This window comes from Diuraphis noxia, unplaced genomic scaffold (genome assembly GCF_037042655.1).
Source record: "Diuraphis noxia isolate RWA-SAM2 unplaced genomic scaffold, SU_Dnox_SAM2 contig0001, whole genome shotgun sequence".
NCBI lineage: Eukaryota > Metazoa > Arthropoda > Insecta > Hemiptera > Aphididae > Diuraphis > Diuraphis noxia.
In genome coordinates this window covers 69,625,108-69,645,731 of record NW_028301711.1, presented here as the reverse complement: position 1 = coordinate 69,645,731, position 20,624 = coordinate 69,625,108, and the positions used below count along the sequence as shown (strand labels likewise).

General features: G+C 32.5%; 3 protein-coding genes and 1 pseudogene across 3 annotated transcripts; all 4 read right to left on the bottom strand.

The window, feature by feature from the left end:
* Positions 1 to 11,603: 11,603 nt before the first annotated feature.
* On the bottom strand, positions 11,604 to 12,617 carry LOC149061482 (ATP-dependent DNA helicase PIF1-like). Its single transcript, XM_089215003.1, has one exon. It carries the CDS (start codon positions 12,582 to 12,584, stop codon positions 11,604 to 11,606), a length of 981 nt encoding a protein of 326 aa, XP_089071129.1. The 5' UTR covers positions 12,585 to 12,617.
* A 350-nt stretch (positions 12,618 to 12,967) lies between these two features.
* On the bottom strand, positions 12,968 to 13,336 carry LOC149061481 (uncharacterized). Its single transcript, XM_089215002.1, has one exon. It carries the CDS (start codon positions 13,334 to 13,336, stop codon positions 12,968 to 12,970), a length of 369 nt encoding a protein of 122 aa, XP_089071128.1.
* Positions 13,337 to 14,549: 1,213 nt separating this feature from the next.
* Positions 14,550 to 14,966, bottom strand: LOC149061480 (uncharacterized). The gene has a single exon (XM_089217067.1). The coding sequence runs from the start codon at positions 14,901 to 14,903 to the stop codon at positions 14,550 to 14,552; it is 354 nt and encodes a 117-aa protein (XP_089073193.1). The 5' UTR covers positions 14,904 to 14,966.
* Positions 14,967 to 15,778: 812 nt separating this feature from the next.
* Positions 15,779 to 18,818, bottom strand: LOC149061479 (uncharacterized; annotated as a pseudogene).
* Positions 18,819 to 20,624: the final 1,806 nt, after the last annotated feature.

Sequence of the window (20,624 nt, the reverse complement as noted above, 5' to 3'; positions counted from 1 at the left end):
TAATCTATATAAATGAATACCATGAGGGTGTATTTTAAAAACACAATTTTGGTTTCAATGAAGGTTGGTATTAAAATCATGTATATTTATAATTACATGTTATAAATTTGCCTTGAACAGAATATCAAGACATTACCTAAGTTGTACACGTGTGTCCAGACATATTAATTCGTAAATATATACAAGTGTTCTACTAGCAGCCAAAATATAAGCAATATTTTTGTTTTTATTTTAATAAAATGTGGAATTAAAAGTAGATTCTAAGATGATATGATTAATGTTTATATATATATTTAATTTTCAATCCATTTAGAACTGAATACGCCTTCATCAGGAGTACCTACTCAGTACATGTTACACGTCTAGTGTTTCTGGTATTTCAATTCATTAAATGTTATATACTGTTCAACAAATGGTTTTTTCATAGAAAATGTGGTAAAAAATTCTTAAACGAATCTTATTAGTATATTATTTGTTATTCGTTCCAGCCATAGTGTATTATTTAAACTTTTTTATAAACATATCTAATGTAATAGCGGTGATGTTCATTTGTTAAATAAAAACGTGGGATAAATACCAGTTAATCATTGAGATTATGGATGAATATTTGACGATGCACACCATTGACTATGCCTACATTAGATTGCCCACAGAGTTCATATTACGCATTTAATCCTGGTACGATAATTCTTAAAATCTCAAATAGTCCTCCGTCGATAGCTATGATTTTGAAATTAACTGTAAACTCTATTTAAGATCGTACCTAATTTTCATACTGTTACTACAAAAATATTTTATTAAAATTAACTTTTGAATTTATAACCATATGCAGTTTTTTGGCGGTTCCATTAAATATCGAAGACACATTCACTATCACTTATTCATGGCGATATCAATAGTATATTCCCCTGGTAGTTACATTTCTTTTCAGATGAACTAAATCGTTTGATATTCATTTGAATTGTTATTGTACATAACTTGAATCACATCACGTATTTTACAGTTTTATATTGACGTGCTTAAATACAGACAATCCAGTATGAAAACTGTATATTGTTGGGAAAAATTATATTAATTCAAGAAAATGTTGCAAAAATATATAATTATGTGTCTTATAACAGTTTGACATTATGCTTTTTTCATTAGAATTTAATCTAAATTATTTTATTAATCTATATAAATGAATACCATGAGGGTGTATTTTAAAAACACAATTTTGGTTTCAATGAAGGTTGGTATTAAAATCATGTATATTTATAATTACATGTTATAAATTTGCCTTGAACAGAATATCAAGACATTACCTAAGTTGTACACGTGTGTCCAGACATATTAATTCGTAAATATATACAAGTGTTCTACTAGCAGCCAAAATATAAGCAATATTTTTGTTTTTATTTTAATAAAATGTGGAATTAAAAGTAGATTCTAAGATGATATGATTAATGTTTATATATATATTTAATTTTCAATCCATTTAGAACTGAATACGCCTTCATCAGGAGTACCTACTCAGTACATGTTACACGTCTAGTGTTTCTGGTATTTCAATTCATTAAATGTTATATACTGTTCAACAAATGGGTTTTTCATAGAAAATGTGGTAAAAAATTCTTAGACGAATCTTATTAGTATATTATTTGTTATTCGTTCCAGCCATAGTGTATTATTTAAACTTTTTTATAAACATATCTAATGTAATAGCGGTGATGTTCATTTGTTAAATAAAAACGTGGGATAAATACCAGTTAATCATTGAGATTATGGATGAATATTTGACGATGCACACCATTGACTATGCCTACATTAGATTGCCCACAGAGTTCATATTACGCATTTAATCCTTGTACGATAATTCTTAAAATCTCAAATAGTCCTCCGTCGATAGCTATGATTTTGAAATTAACTGTAAACTCTATTTAAGATCGTACCTAATTTTCATACTGTTACTACAAAAATATTTTATTAAAATTAACTTTTGAATTTATAACCATATGCAGTTTTTTGGCGGTTCCATTAAATATCGAAGACACATTCACTATCACTTATTCATGGCGATATCAATAGTATATTCCCCTGGTAGTTACATTTCTTTTCAGATGAACTAAATCGTTTGATATTCATTTGAATTGTTATTGTACATAACTTGAATCACATCACGTATTTTACAGTTTTATATTGACGTGCTTAAATACAGACAATCCAGTATGAAAACTGTATATTGTTGGGAAAAATTATATTAATTCAAGAAAATGTTGCAAAAATATATAATTATGTGTCTTATAACAGTTTGACATTATGCTTTTTTCATTAGAATTTAATCTAAATTATTTTATTAATCTATATAAATGAATACCATGAGGGTGTATTTTAAAAACACAATTTTGGTTTCAATGAAGGTTGGTATTAAAATCATGTATATTTATAATTACATGTTATAAATTTGCCTTGAACAGAATATCAAGACATTACCTAAGTTGTACACGTGTGTCCAGACATATTAATTCGTAAATATATACAAGTGTTCTACTAGCAGCCAAAATATAAGCAATATTTTTGTTTTTATTTTAATAAAATGTGGAATTAAAAGTAGATTCTAAGATGATATGATTAATGTTTATATATATATTTAATTTTCAATCCATTTAGAACTGAATACGCCTTCATCAGGAGTACCTACTCAGTACATGTTACACGTCTAGTGTTTCTGGTATTTCAATTCATTAAATGTTATATACTGTTCAACAAATGGTTTTTTCATAGAAAATGTGGTAAAAAATTCTTAAACGAATCTTATTAGTATATTATTTGTTATTCGTTCCAGCCATAGTGTATTATTTAAACTTTTTTATAAACATATCTAATGTAATAGCGGTGATGTTCATTTGTTAAATAAAAACGTGGGATAAATACCAGTTAATCATTGAGATTATGGATGAATATTTGACGATGCACACCATTGACTATGCCTACATTAGATTGCCCACAGAGTTCATATTACGCATTTAATCCTGGTACGATAATTCTTAAAATCTCAAATAGTCCTCCGTCGATAGCTATGATTTTGAAATTAACTGTAAACTCTATTTAAGATCGTACCTAATTTTCATACTGTTACTACAAAAATATTTTATTAAAATTAACTTTTGAATTTATAACCATATGCAGTTTTTTGGCGGTTCCATTAAATATCGAAGACACATTCACTATCACTTATTCATGGCGATATCAATAGTATATTCCCCTGGTAGTTACATTTCTTTTCAGATGAACTAAATCGTTTGATATTCATTTGAATTGTTATTGTACATAACTTGAATCACATCACGTATTTTACAGTTTTATATTGACGTGCTTAAATACAGACAATCCAGTATGAAAACTGTATATTGTTGGGAAAAATTATATTAATTCAAGAAAATGTTGCAAAAATATATAATTATGTGTCTTATAACAGTTTGACATTATGCTTTTTTCATTAGAATTTAATCTAAATTATTTTATTAATCTATATAAATGAATACCATGAGGGTGTATTTTAAAAACACAATTTTGGTTTCAATGAAGGTTGGTATTAAAATCATGTATATTTATAATTACATGTTATAAATTTGCCTTGAACAGAATATCAAGACATTACCTAAGTTGTACACGTGTGTCCAGACATATTAATTCGTAAATATATACAAGTGTTCTACTAGCAGCCAAAATATAAGCAATATTTTTGTTTTTATTTTAATAAAATGTGGAATTAAAAGTAGATTCTAAGATGATATGATTAATGTTTATATATATATTTAATTTTCAATCCATTTAGAACTGAATACGCCTTCATCAGGAGTACCTACTCAGTACATGTTACACGTCTAGTGTTTCTGGTATTTCAATTCATTAAATGTTATATACTGTTCAACAAATGGGTTTTTCATAGAAAATGTGGTAAAAAATTCTTAGACGAATCTTATTAGTATATTATTTGTTATTCGTTCCAGCCATAGTGTATTATTTAAACTTTTTTATAAACATATCTAATGTAATAGCGGTGATGTTCATTTGTTAAATAAAAACGTGGGATAAATACCAGTTAATCATTGAGATTATGGATGAATATTTGACGATGCACACCATTGACTATGCCTACATTAGATTGCCCACAGAGTTCATATTACGCATTTAATCCTGGTACGATAATTCTTAAAATCTCAAATAGTCCTCCGTCGATAGCTATGATTTTGAAATTAACTGTAAACTCTATTTAAGATCGTACCTAATTTTCATACTGTTACTACAAAAATATTTTATTAAAATTAACTTTTGAATTTATAACCATATGCAGTTTTTTGGCGGTTCCATTAAATATCGAAGACACATTCACTATCACTTATTCATGGCGATATCAATAGTATATTCCCCTGGTAGTTACATTTCTTTTCAGATGAACTAAATCGTTTGATATTCATTTGAATTGTTATTGTACATAACTTGAATCACATCACGTATTTTACAGTTTTATATTGACGTGCTTAAATACAGACAATCCAGTATGAAAACTGTATATTGTTGGGAAAAATTATATTAATTCAAGAAAATGTTGCAAAAATATATAATTATGTGTCTTATAACAGTTTGACATTATGCTTTTTTCATTAGAATTTAATCTAAATTATTTTATTAATCTATATAAATGAATACCATGAGGGTGTATTTTAAAAACACAATTTTGGTTTCAATGAAGGTTGGTATTAAAATCATGTATATTTATAATTACATGTTATAAATTTGCCTTGAACAGAATATCAAGACATTACCTAAGTTGTACACGTGTGTCCAGACATATTAATTCGTAAATATATACAAGTGTTCTACTAGCAGCCAAAATATAAGCAATATTTTTGTTTTTATTTTAATAAAATGTGGAATTAAAAGTAGATTCTAAGATGATATGATTAATGTTTATATATATATTTAATTTTCAATCCATTTAGAACTGAATACGCCTTCATCAGGAGTACCTACTCAGTACATGTTACACGTCTAGTGTTTCTGGTATTTCAATTCATTAAATGTTATATACTGTTCAACAAATGGTTTTTTCATAGAAAATGTGGTAAAAAATTCTTAGACGAATCTTATTAGTATATTATTTGTTATTCGTTCCAGCCATAGTGTATTATTTAAACTTTTTTATAAACATATCTAATGTAATAGCGGTGATGTTCATTTGTTAAATAAAAACGTGGGATAAATACCAGTTAATCATTGAGATTATGGATGAATATTTGACGATGCACACCATTGACTATGCCTACATTAGATTGCCCACAGAGTTCATATTACGCATTTAATCCTGGTACGATAATTCTTAAAATCTCAAATAGTCCTCCGTCGATAGCTATGATTTTGAAATTAACTGTAAACTCTATTTAAGATCGTACCTAATTTTCATACTGTTACTACAAAAATATATTATTAAAATTAACTTTTGAATTTATAACCATATGTAGTTTTTTGGCACTTCCATTAAATATCGAAGACACATTCACTATCACTTATTCATGGCGATATCAATAGTATATTCCCCTGGTAGTTATATTTCTTTTCAGACGAACTAAATCGTTTGAAATTCATTTGAATTGTTATTGTACATAACTTGAATTACATCACGTATTTTACAGTTTTATATTGACGTGCTTAAATACAGACAATCCATTATGAAAACTGTATATTGTTGGGAAAAATTATATTAATTCAAGAAAATGTTGCAAAAATATATAATTATGTGTCTTATAAAAGTTTGACATTATGCTTTTTTCATTAGAATTTAATCTAAATTATTTTATTAATCTATATAAATGAATACCATGAGGGTGTATTTTAAAAACAAAATTTTGGTTTCAATGAAGGTTGGTATTAAAATCATGTATATTTATAATTACATGCTATAACTTTGCCTCGAACAGAATATCAAGACAGAACCTAAGTTGTACACGTGTGTCCATACATACTAATTCGTAAATATATACAAGTGTTCTACAAGCAGCCAAAATATAAGCAATATTTTTGTTTTTATTTTAATAAAATGTGCGATTAAAAGTAGATTCTAAGATGATATGATTAATGTTTATATATATATTTAATTTTCAAACCATTTAGAACTGAATACGCCTTCATCAGGAGTACCTACTCAGTACATGTTACACGTCTAGTGTTTCTGGTATTTCAATTCATTAAATGTTATATACTGTTCAACAAATGGTTTTTTCATAGAAAATGTGGTAAAAAATTCTTAGACGAATCTTATTAGTATATTATTTGTTATTCGTTCCAGCCATAGTGTATTATTTAAACTTTTTTATAAACATATCTAATGTAATAGCGGTGATGTTCATTTGTTAAATAAAAACGTGGGAAATATACCAGTTAATCATTGAGATTATGAATGAAAATTGGACGATGCACACCATTGACTATGCTACATTAGATTGCCCAACGAGTTCATATTACGCATTTAATCCTGGTACGATAATTCTTAAAATCTCAAATAGTCCTCCGTCGATAGCTATGATTTTGAAATTAACTGTAAACTCTATTTAAGATCGTACCTAATTTTCATACTGTTACGACAAAAATATATTATTAAAATTAACATTTGAATTTATAACCATATGTAGTTTTTTCGCGCTTCCATTAAATATCGAAGACACATTCACTATCACTTATTCATGGCGATATCAATAGTATATTCCCCTGGTAGTTACATTTCTTTTCAGACGAACTAAATCGTTTGAAATTCATTTGAATTGTTATTGTACATAAATTGAATCACATCACGAATTTTACAGTTTAATATTGACGTGCTTAAATACAGACAATCCATTATGAAAACTGTATATTGTTGGGAAAAAATTATATTAATTCAAGAAAATGTTGCAAAAATATATAATTATGTGTCTTATAACAGTTTGACATTATGCTTTTTTCATTAGAATTTAATCTAAATTATTTTATTAATCTATATAAATGAAATACCATGAGGGTGTATTTTAAAAACAAAATTTTGGTATCAATGAAGGTTGGTATTAAAATCATGTATATTTATAATTACATGATATAACTTTGCCTCGAACAGAATATCAAGACATTACCTAAGTTGTACACGTGTGTCCAGACATATTAATTCGTAAATATACAAGTGTTCTACTAGCAGCCAAAATATAAGCAATATTTTTGTTTTTATTTTTATTTTAATAAAATGTGCGATTAAAAGTAGATTCTAAGATGATATGATTAATGTTAATATATATCTTTAATTTTCAAACCATTTAGAACTGAATACGCCTTCATCAGGAGTACCTACTCAGTACATGTTACACGTCTAGTGTTTCTGGTATTTCAATTCATTAAATGTTATATACTGTTCAACAAATGGTTTTTTCATAAAAAATGTGGTAAAAAATTCTTAGACGAATCTTATTAGTATATTATTTGTTATTCGTTCCAGCCATAGTGTATTATTTAAACTTTTTTATAAACATATCTAATGGAATAGCGGTGATGTTCATTTGTTAAATAAAAACGTGGGATATATACCAGTTAATCATTGAGATTATGAATGAAAATTGGACGATGCACACCATTGACTATGCCTACATTAGATTGCCCAACGAGTTCATATTACGCATTTAATCCTGGTACGATAATTCTTAAAATCTCAAATAGTCCTCCGTCGATAGCTATGATTTTGAAATTAACTGTAAACTCTATTTAAGATCGTACCTAATTTTCATACTGTTACTACAAAAATATTTTATTAAAATTAACTTTTGAATTTATAACCATGCGATTAAAAGTAGATTCTAAGATGATATGATTAATGTTTATATATATATTTAATTTTCAAACCATTTAGAACTGAATACGCCTTCATCAGGAGTACCTACTCAGTACATGTTACACGTCTAGTGTTTCTGGTATTTCAATTCATTAAATGTTATATACTGTTCAACAAATGGTTTTTTCATAGAAAATGTGGTAAAAAATTCTTAGACGAATCTTATTTGTATATTATTTGTTATTCGTTCCAGCCATAGTGTATTATTTAAACTTTTTTATAAACATATCTAATGTAATAGCGGTGATGTTCATTTGTTAAATAAAAACGTGGGATAAATACCAACTAATCATTGAGATTATGGATGAATATTTGACGATGCACACCATTGACTATGCCTTCATTAGATTGCCCACAGAGTTCATATTACGCATTTAATCCTGGTACGATAATTCTTAAAATCTCAAATAGTCCTCCGTCGATAGCTATGATTTTGAAATTAACTGTAAACTCTATTTAAGATCGTACCTAATTTTCATACTGTTACTACAAATATATTTTATTAAAATTAACTTTTGAATTTATAACCATATGCAGTTTTTTGGCGCTTCCATTAAATATCGAAGACACATTCACTATCACTTATTCATGGCGATATCAATAGTATATTCCCCTGGTAGTTACATTTCTTTTCAGATGAACTAAATCGTTTGAAATTCATTTGAATTGTTATTGTACATAACTTGAATCACATCACGTATTTTACAGTTTTATATTGACGTGCTTAAATACAGACAATCCAGTATGAAAACTGTATATTGTTGGGAAAAATTATATTAATTCAAGAAAATGTTGCAAAAATATATAATTATGTGTCTTATAACAGTTTGACATTATGCTTTTTTCATTAGAATTTAATCTAAATTATTTTATTAATCTATATAAATGAATACCATGAGGGTGTATTTTAAAAACACAATTTTGGTTTCAATGAAGGTTGGTATTAAAATCATGTATATTTATAATTACATGTTATAACTTTGCCTCGAATAGAATATCAAGACATTACCTAAGTTGTACACGTGTGTCCAGACATATTAATTCGTAAATATATACAAGTGTTCTACTAGCAGCCAAAATATAAGCAATATTTTTGTTTTTATTTTAATAAAATGTGGAATTAAAAGTAGATTCTAAGATGATATGATTAATGTTTATATATATATTTAATTTTCAAAACATTTAGAACTGAATACGCCTTCATCAGGAGTACCTACTCAGTACATGTTACACGTCGAAGTGGCGACAACCGACGTAAGTATAATAAATTTGAATAAAAAAAACATAAAATTGGAAATTATGTTTACGCGTTTCAGAATGTTAAAACTGCCATAAAACGGGTCATATTGCACGGGACTGCGGTAAGCATGGAGTACACACTTTTCAACAGTGTTAAAAATTATATCAATGTAATTTATGTTGTAGCCATACGTCGAAATGAAGGCGATTCACGGAGCGGTGATGGTTCCCGGAGCGGCGGCGGCGTCCGTGGTTGGGAGTATTACCGGGAGAAGTACCGGGTACAATCCCGGTCCCGATCACGGTCGCCAATCTCTATATAATAGGTTGTCGGAGAATGTAACTATTATTATTAAAAAATATCAAGTTTTTGGATACAAATTTTTAGACACATTATTTTCAGGAGCCGAGGAGTCGAGGCAAGTCACCGGCGCGGGCCGTAAAAAATCAGCCTCGGGTGATTGAGGTGATTGATGTGAATATTACGTATAATATATGTATAATCTAACTAATAATTATTTTCAGGAAGTTCCTGAAAGACCGGGGGTAAGGAGTCGGTCAGTGTAGCGGCAGACCAATAGTAAGTTTTTAACATCAACATTTTTCCTACAAAACTCAGCCATGTTAATTTTTTGTTTTTCAGCTGATCAATAAAGAAAATTATTAAAGTTCATTAAAATGTATTTTTATTTCATTTCCTTTAATCTTGTTTTTCCTTTTGGGTATAAACACTTGTGTAGAGGAGGTACTTTTTATCTACTCTTATAAGAAAACATAAATAATAAGTAGGTTACCTTGAATAGTATGTATGAAGATTTACATGTAACAAATTGAATTTATTATCAATAATAATTGCTTTCCTTTACTGTTGATTATTGGATTAGAGAACAAATTGCATCTTTTTCAAGGTTAGGTTAGGTAATAAGATGATAGATTTGGACGTTTTTTGTATAATATAATTTAATTACATTTAATAAAATAGGTACAATTATTAACAGATGTTCACAGTGATAACAAAATGTTACAAATGTATTTATAATGTTAAATTGTGTGTGTGTGAGTTTGTGTTTAACATATTACATAACGAAGAACCAATACTTAAGAGTGATTAAATACATGTTTATGAAATAAAATATAAAATGTAATGTAATTATGTTAAAGGCATACAAATATATTAAAATTATTATAACTATTGAATTGTGTATAAACATTTTTCATAAACATTGATTACAAAAAGTATTAATAAGGATTAAAACAGCAGTTCACAGTGATTCGAGTACAATATAATACAATATATATACATTTTAACATATTACAAAGACTACAATAAAATTCAGTGATAAAGTTTACACAATATTTAAAATGTTGACATTAGTTACGAATTCACTATAAATACTGCACATTATAGTGAATTCGCATCCAGAGAGAACCACGTGGAGGTTGTCAAACTTTCTCTCCGTTCAGCCACGAAGGCTAGGTCCACAAAGGCCCTAGGGCTACGAAGACCCAGGTCACGCAGACCAGCCCACGAAGGACAAAAAAAAATATTGCACAGAGACATTTAAACAAATGTACACTTGTAAACGCATCAGTCTAGAACTTCTCTGGTTAGGTAATAAGATGATAGATTTGGACGTTTTTTGTATAATATAATTTAATTACATTTAATAAAATAGGTACAATTATTAATAGATGTTCACAGTGATAACAAAATGTTACAAATGTATTTATAATGTTACATTGTGTGTGTTAAACATATTACAGAACGAAGAACCAATACTTTAAAGTGATTAAAATGCAATGTAATTATGTTGAAGGCATACAAATATATTAAATTATTACATCTATTGAATTGTGTATGAACATTTTTTATAAACGTAATACAAATGCACATGATACACATAATATACATTTTAACATATGTATATTATTACAAAGACTACAATAAAATTCAGTTTAAAATGTTGACATTAGTTACGAATTCACTATAAATCAAGGCTGGGCATTAACGCGTTAATAAGTTGAAGTTAGTTAAAAAGTTAAAATTTTGTGAACTATTGTAGGAGTACAAATTGCTGGTAGGTACACATTTTATAAGGTACTGTTAGCTTTTGCACACATAAAATAGTAACTTAATTTGAGTTAAAAAGTTAATATTACATTTTGGTTAACTCTTAACTTAATTCAATTGATAGAACATTTTGAATTAACTTTTAATTATTAACTGAGTTAAAAAAAAAATCATTAACTTGCTATAAATACTGCACATTATAGTGAATTTGCATCCAGAGAGAACCACGTGGAGGTTGTCAAACTTTCTCTCCGTTCAGCCACGAAGGCTAGGTCCACAAAGGCCCTAGGGTCACGAAGACCCAGGTCACACAGACCAGGTCACGAAGACCAGCCCACGAAGGACAAAAAATATTATGCATTAGCACAGAGACATTTAAACAAATGTACACTTGTAAACGCATCAGTCTAGAACTTCTCTGTACACAATGTTCTTGGTGACGAATCGACCGTCATCACCGTACATACCTACTCTCAATGACTGTGCGTTTCTCACTCTCGATAAAGCTACGTACAGTTGCCCATGCGTGAACACGGGCGACGGTAGTAACAAACCCACTCGATCAAACGTCTGACCCTGTGACTTATTGATAGTCATAGCGAAAGACAACCTTACCGGGAATTGAACGCGCCGCATAATGATGGGCAGGTCGTCCTCGCCACTGGACGTGAGCATTATCGCTGGCACGATGATATCTTCCTGTGCATCACCGCTCAAAACCCTGGCTTTAAAGTTATGCTGACGCAGTTCGGTGACCACCAACCTCGTACCGTTGCACAGTCGTCTCTTTGGATCTAGATTTTTGAGCAACATAACAATTGAACCCACCTTCAACGTAAGCCGGTACGGCGGCAAGCCGTCTGGTTCCAAACTGTTGAGGAACTCTGTGGGGAAATTGGCCACTTCGTCGGGATCGTCGACGACCACAGTGTCGATGGCGGTGTAGCTCCTCTGAGCGCCGTCGACGCGTCGCAGCACGTCCCTGTTGACATCTCTACAATCGTCGTTCCTGGGACACAGAACAATTCTCCGAGCAAAGTCGTCAACGTTGGTCAACGACATTTGCTGCGGATAGACAAAATCAATTAAATCGGCAACATCACATACCATTTCCTGAGGGATTAGCACGGTGTCCCGAACACCGTCGACCGCGGGCAGTTGGCCGTTGCCGAGCCGAAGTAACCAAGCCGCAAATTGCACGTCGTTGTCGGCGCGCATGTTGCGGACCAGGTTGAAACGTTCCATGCCGCGCCATAGACCGTTGTGCTTGATCGAAGACATGACGATGTCACCTCTCGATCCTCTTCGGACTACGGGCAATATCTGTCTGAAGTCACCTGCGAACAGCATGGGCTTACCACCGAAAGGTAATTCTGATCCCATGACGTCCCTGAGCAGGCGATCCACCACAGTCAGTTGGAGGCGCCGATTGAAATCCTCCATCAGGTTTGCTTCGTTCGCCTCGTACAACGCCAGCGGGTTTGAGGGCTCGCAGAACACCAGTATCGTGATGAAGAGATACCGCAGTTGCCGCGGTGTGTCCAACGCCGCCGATTCCGTCAGGCAGACCCACCACGCTCGGTCGTCTTCCAATAATCCTAGTGCGACGGCCGCCGCCATGTATGTTTCGTGAACTACCCCGTCCACCGTCCTTATGTCTTGAAAGGACTGTGGACCTCTTCGGTTCAGAAGTAGCAGTCGCAAGTGGAACCGGTCCCGGTCCAGTGGATTGACAATGTACATCCGAGCCAACGTCTCGTTTGCCATCAGTCTCCGCCGCCGCGACCATGTTCTCTTTGCGGCGAATTCCAGGTGTAATGTGTCGGTATTTCGTGGTACAGGTATTGCCGTGCCACCACGTCGTTCACGTTAAGTGTGAAGAACTCTGTTAATCTTGTTCGATGTAAAGCTTCATTTTGTAACCGTTCTTGCGCTTGTCCTGGCGCAAAATACACATTCTGTCGACCTTCCAGGTGGACAGGAAGTCTGACGATCGTGTGACTTCTCTTGTGTAGTTCGTACGAAAACAACCGCCAGATGCCTTCTGGTGGGCTGACATATCTTGAGTTAACGTAATTGAAAACCAAAACAATAAGATCAATAACTATCTTGTGTGACTCAGTAGATGATACCATTTGGCATTTTAATATTATTGTATGAGGTTAGGCTGAGCGAGTAAGATGTTATAAACTATAGTTTAAAATGTTCAATCTAACAAAAGAACCTAAGAACTATTTTTTGAGTTGTTTAACTAAAACATGAATTAAATGAAACGTGTAGTTTAAAATGTTTAATCAAACTTAAGGAACTACTTTTTGAAAACTTACTTTTATATATAATAATAAGTGGTATTTAAATTGTTAATGTACCGACAGATAATAAATACATTCAATGTATTGTATTAAACTGCATATGAAGAAAAATATATTACTATATACTACTATGAATGAAACATGTAGGTTAAAATGTTTTATCAAACATAAGAACCTAAGAAAGTGTTTAATGTGCTTAAGTGTTAGTAACAATAATACGTGTGGTACTCTATAACAATAGGTCCATAGGTACTAACTGTAATAATATCAACTGTACTTTATAACTTTGTTGAATAAAAGAAGTTGAGTGTTGGAGCAAGCTAAGTATATTGTTAAAGGTACATGTATTTAATTATTGTTTGAAAAATATAACTATCGATTAAGTAAGGTTTTAATTAACCTAACCTATTTGGTATCAATTATTAACTGCAGTAAATATATATTATATTGAACTACATCTTACCTACTTAATATAATAACTGAAAAATAAATAAACGGCAATTAATGAATATTAATAAAAATATATTGTAATACTACTATGAATGAAACATAAGAACCTAAGAACTATTTTTTGAGTTGCTTAACCGAAACATGAATTAAATGAAATGTCTAGTTTAAAATGTTTAATCAAACCTAAGGAACTACTTTTTTCAAAACTTACTTTTAATTATAAGTGAACAAAAATACAATAGATATTGACATTTTTAATATAATAATAAGTGGTATTTAAATTGTTAATGTTGACAGCATGGTAGAACAAAAACAGCCCGAGTACAGACAGATAATAATAAAAATAAAAATAATAATATTGGGTTCTGTTTTATATAGGTACACCCGACCTAACATAAACTATGAGGGTTTATGTGCTATGTAGTATATTTTTTTGGTTAACTACCTTCATAATTTCACCACAAAGTAGATACTATATAAACTTGTACAACTATTATTATATTTTTTTTAAGTATTTTTATTTTATGTAATTATTAATGTATCAATTAGGGATAGTATACAGTATTACTTTGATTAAACCTCAGACTTACTTGGCTAGTTCGTCCTGATCCCAAACCTCCAATGTCACACAGTCGTGTCCTTTGAAGATGTATTTGTAGATGTACATCACGCTCTTAATGGAAGAGCACACCTCTACGTTTATGTGTGCGTCGTACTTGGCAAATAGGTAAGGGTTGTGAGGAACTACATACTCGTTACCGACCTCGTGATTTCTTACAAGGACCACTCGCCCGTTGTCCGGTCGGCGGTATTTGGGGTAACCGCCGTCCGAAACATACACAGTTTCCTCTGTGTGTGGCTTCGGGTAGTCTTTGGAACAACTGTTGTCCACCATGCACGGACTCCGTGGGTTGACTCTTCCACATGGCCCGTGTATCATGTGGGATGTCACGCAGGTGTGTAATTGCCTGTCGGTCGCCGGGTCTGGCAAGAAAGCGCAAACAACGTCGTCTACGTCCTCTGCCATGCGCAACTTACTATCCTCCGCCAGGATAATGAGTATGTGCGCGTGGGGCAGACCGCGTTTCTGAAACTCAATGGTGTAAACATAAGCATCGACATTACCAAACACACGATTAACAGTTATATCACTTATTAGTTCCCGTAGTTTCAAGTGGAACACCCTGGCCACCAGTTCAGGCCTGTCGCTTGCCGTGCTGTGAATCGCTAGGTTGTCCGTGATCTCCGGCCATCTGGGATTACACGTAAAAGTTATAAACAGGTCTGGTTTTCCATACTTACGAACTATGGCCATAGCGTCCTGATAACACTGCAAACAGTAAAAATGTGTTGCACTCCATAACAGTAAGTGTAGGTATGCGTAAAGTGAATTTATCAATTGTATATGGTAAATGTTAAGAATGTTGTAGTATTGTGTGAATGCGTGCCACTGTGCAATGGCAGTACAGTGTAAATTTATATTTTTAATGTGTGTTCATACATATTTATGATCTGTGTAAGGCTGAACAAAAAGTGTTGTATTGTATAACAGTGATATGGTGTATGGGATTAAATGAATTCATTCAAATAATTTACATGATTAGAGTAAGAGGGTAAATGTTGTTATTATTCAAGTTATTTTTTTACAAAGTTGAGTTGTGAGTTGTTTGAGTAGTGAGTTGTGTTGTATGTATATTTTGAATCATCATTAAGCAATAACTTTATGTTTGCTGTATGTTTGTAGCTCTTAATGAGTCTTACTCTAAATGGTCGGTTAATTAAGATGTCTAAAGTCAACAGACACAATAATTTTTCTCACATTAAAGCCAATGCGTATGGATTCCTGTCCCGCAGCATAGTGTCCAAGTCTGCCATCACACTCTCTGACAGTTCACGTTGATTTCTCTGTCGGGCCATGTCGAGGCGGCGGGTGTTGGCTTCCCCGGACTCGATGAAGTACAACTCGCAGTATCTCGCTTCTTCTCTGTTGGCAGCCACGTCATTATTAGTCCTATGGTACAATTGCCCTTGGAGTGTGAACACCGCCGGACCTCGCCCTTGTAAAGGTCTGGGATTCACGCTGGTGGAAATCGCAGCAAATGCCAGGGCATTATTGTACAGCCCCGGATGTTCCCTTGGTAACTACGACCATCCTGCGAATCAGAAATTAGCAAATTCATTAACAGATACGGGGCAGGCAACAACACGTGGTCTCCTGTAGCGGTCACTTGGCCGTTATTGCAACACGTGGAGAATTGACCCATGGTCGTACGTTCGCTGGGAAAGTGGCGGGCGTTACAGTGCCCGCAGACAGCAGTCAAAGCACCCACGCAGTGACGCTCTGGCAGCGGGTGTCTCACGGCAGCTAGCCTGTCGATCATGGGCACAAGTCTTCTGGGTTGTTCTACCGGAACACCCGCAGGAATTGGTTCGAACTGCAATTCAAATAATTTATGATAAAATTATATTTTAAAGACATATTTACTGACCTCTTCGTCGATCACGTCGGCAAACTCGAGTTCTGCTTGTGCTTCGTTCATCTGAACCTCGACCATTTCCACACCCTCATCTTCATCTTCCACCAGCACTTCGAAGACTTCCATGCCCTCTCCTCCGCCGTTCACCTGGACGTCGATGACTTCAATATCCTCCTCACCGTCGACGACTTCCATGCCTTCCTCTTCCTCAACCATGACGTCGATGACTTCTACGCCCTCCCCCTCCTCCATCGGGACGTCGAAGATTTCCACTTCCTCCTCTTCTTCCAGCTCGACTTCGACGAATTCCACGACCTCCTCCTCCATCTGGACATTCCCCAGCACCTATAAGTTAGGTTGAGTTAATGTAGAATGGATACAATTTTCAAATCTCAGTGTGCTTAATATGAATATTAAGTGAAACAAATTAAAAAAAGTAAGGTGTTTAAGACAGCATGTTTGGCATTGTAGTAGGCAGGTGTAATGTAATGACTTTTTTTATAGGCCGATTAATTAATTTTAACTGTATGTTTATAAATTAATATTAAGTTTATATATTACTATTCTATAGAACACTGTATTTTACAGTTGGTGTATGCTTTGTTAAGTGGACATTTTGAATATTATGAACTCCATAACTATCTATTAAATAAAATGAATAATAAGTTTATGTTTTGTAGAATATTTTGCTGATGTAGTGCTGTATGGCATTTGGTACGGGAAATACAATGTTAAGTTAGTTCTAACAACGCGGCATATAAAGTATTGAAATAGGGAGCATTAATCAGAGTACAGCATCCGGAATGATGAAATTCCTAGTACACATCAGTAGAAAGAACTCAACATGTGGTTTAACTGTTTGTAGTTAAAGTACCTAGATATCAACGTGTTATGTATGTAGAGACAAACAACTGTGTAAGAAAACGTATAAGTAGTAAGTTATAAGTAACAGTAAAACTGTAACACTACTTATCGTGTGTAGCATGGAGGGCTAAAAACAATAAAAAAAATTAATAAAATAATTAGTTGTGTGTGTGTACATATATATATTGCACTTTATAAAAGTAAGCGTAGTTACTACACTATATGCATTAAGTGAATTTATAAATTATATGATAAGTCTGAGGTAAGATACCTGTAGTATCATGTGAGTACAGTGTAAACTTACATTGCTGAGTATATAACTACAATGTATTAATGTTGTACATAAAAATTCTTGAGAATTGGCCATCATATAAGTATAAGATGAAATACAATTTAAAAGAAAGTTACACACAGTTCTACCTAAACAACATTAATACAGTCATAGGTGTAGCAAAATATTCAGTTGTCTTTTGTTTTCATTTACAGCCAATGAACAAAAAAGAAGAACGTTTAATAATTGGTTGTGTATTTTTAATCATTGTTTATTGTTGGTTAGGCTGAATCAAAGTGTTTAATGTTCTTACGTGTTTAACAGTAACAATAACATTTGTGGCATACTATAACAATAAATGTAGATACCTATATGCATCAAGTGAATATCAGATACTTGCTTAATGCATGCTACTGAGCAAGGAGAACACAGTGTACATTTAGTGTGAAGTTAGTTACATCAGATTACAAACATTTAGTAGGTTATGCCAGGGGTCCAATATTAAAATACATAAATAGTGTGTTATACTAACTAACTGTAATAACATTAACTGTACTTAAAAAAGTTAAGTGTTGAGCAACCTAATAATGTAAATCACAGTGTACACGGTGAACAGTGAATGTACTATACCTAAATAATGATGAATGATAAATGTTGTTGTGAAGTAATTTGTATTCTTTAGTACCCATACTGTAAATGTGCAGTAAATTATAAACAAAACATAACACAACTTAGTGGCATAGGAGGGTTGTGGGTGTATGTGTGTGGATGATGAATTAAAACTGCTTTTAACAATAGGTACTTGATATTGTAATTCACAGTGTTATGTATTAAAGTGAAACATTCCGTTAAAATATATTTAGTCACGTTGAATGTTATCAACTTAAGTTCCTAACAGCAGGTATATATAAGGATATTAGTGGTGTAGTAACAATCTTGATTATACACTCACCAAAGACGGCACTGCTGTGAGCACCAGATGACGGCGTTGTGCGTCTCCTATGACATAGTCGATGCCAGGCACGAAATGCCTTGAACACAACTTTGATGATTGGTTCACAGGAAAACCATTGTCCATCACAAATGCCACCCACTGATGATGACGCACATCGTTTGGAAATCTAAAAGTGTCATATTTAATATGAGTAGTTATATATATATGTGTGTGTAGGGTGAAATACTTGTGTACGGAAACATCAATGATATTGTCCACAACTCCGCACATCACACAGCGTTTGACCATTGTGTACGTTGTGAATAGCCTAAAAACATCATGAAAAGTAAAAAGTAAGTATAAACTAATTTTCTACACTCATTGTAATCAAAAATAATGACGTTATCAGTATGCTGTCTGTACAAGTGTTATTTTTAGAATTAATACCTACTGCAAATATTATATTTTATAAAATCGAAAAATGGCATACAGAGCAGCACAGTTAACTGTTTAAACAAATACCGCAATGGCGCAACGGTAAGCGCGCCAGTTAAAATGAATCGGTTAACGGCCAAACGTCAACCACGGCGAATTTCAAATACGAAGGCGGATACAAAAAAGCGTTAGATTCAAAGTAAACACGCGGTGCGTGAAAAAAAACACCAAATTCGCCATAGTGAAAATATCGCGTATATTATAGCGATGAACAACGTGTGTAATGAAACGGTGGTGCACTGGCACTGGTGCGCGACACGCGCAGCCATGAATACACCTGTACGTATATTATTATATTATATTGTATTATTAGAATATGTAAAACTTGTACTCACCGGTTTGCAAAGCGCCAGATACAGATACAGACCGAAACGAAATGAAAAGCACTAAGTAGTTTCGGAAATAGGCTTTTCGGTATGCGTAGATGTGTGCTGTATGGGCGTTCGTCGCAAGATGACGCAGTACGCAGAATAACATAGGCGAGTTTCGCGTCGCCAAAGTTGTCCCCTACGCGGCCCTCTACACCGACGAACCAGTCTAATATCTAATCGTAATCTAATAATGGTCATACTGTAATATTGCGTATATTGCAGCGACACTCGAAAGCGATCATCCAGTGTATTATATATTATAATATATATATATGTACACGTTTAAATACGTTTGTATTAGTAGGTATATTATGAAATAAAAATTACCAATTATTAATAACATAATAACTACTATATACCTATCGTTATTCATTACATACTCATGGGACATAGTTAACATAGTTATCTATACATAATAATTATTAAAGGTTATCATGGAGAATTAATTGAGAATTAAAAAATCGAGAAAAAATATGCAAAGTTTAGCGCGTTTTAATCCATGCATTATATGACAGACACAGACTACGTTGCCGCCATAATGCCATATCGAACCCGTTACCTGCGGCGGATACACTGCCTTACGCCTAACGGGACCTACCTACTATTCGAGTTGATAGATGATGTGAAAACTATAACTGTTAAGCTGTTTTTTGGTGTAACTAATAATTAACCCAGTAAATACTTTTGAATTATAGTGACACCTCGAATCGCATATTCTCACCTCTCCGGTGTATATATTACTCCAATTAGATATATTATGCTATTATCAATTATCATAACATAAAAGTGATCATAGTCATGCCAAAGCATACCGAATGCGAATACGTTTCAATGTCTGATGTGTTTTGGCAAAGAATAATTATTATTGTCGTTTCTTACCAAATGAGTACACTATAAAATCCAGTATAGGAATTTAACAATATAAATCTAATAACTTTATACATGTCACAGGAATATACCTAGTAGCATACTAAATGTGAATACATTGCATATGCATTATTATTGTTGTGTATGTATTGCTCTAAGTTCAATGCTTAAAGCTATGTTACATATAATATGGTCACTGGCCAGTCTAAGGCATAATATATATTGTATTTTATTCGTTACCTATGCACTATGTGTGTGTGTTAAGTCAAACAGAATTGTGAAATTCTATAACAATATACAGCTGTTAAAGTAAGAACAACTTGTTATGTTAAGCTGTGTACTAACCTGGTTATGTACTACACATTACTACAACTCACATGTT

What these genes read in the sequence shown, in the direction of transcription:
- LOC149061481 (XM_089215002.1), bottom strand. Translation starts at nt 13,336, where the DNA reads ATGGTATCATCTACTGAGTCACACAAGATAGTTATTGATCTTATTGTT.
- LOC149061480 (XM_089217067.1), bottom strand. Translation starts at nt 14,903, where the DNA reads ATGATACACGGGCCATGTGGAAGAGTCAACCCACGGAGTCCGTGCATG.
- LOC149061482 (XM_089215003.1), bottom strand. Translation starts at nt 12,584, where the DNA reads ATGGGATCAGAATTACCTTTCGGTGGTAAGCCCATGCTGTTCGCAGGT.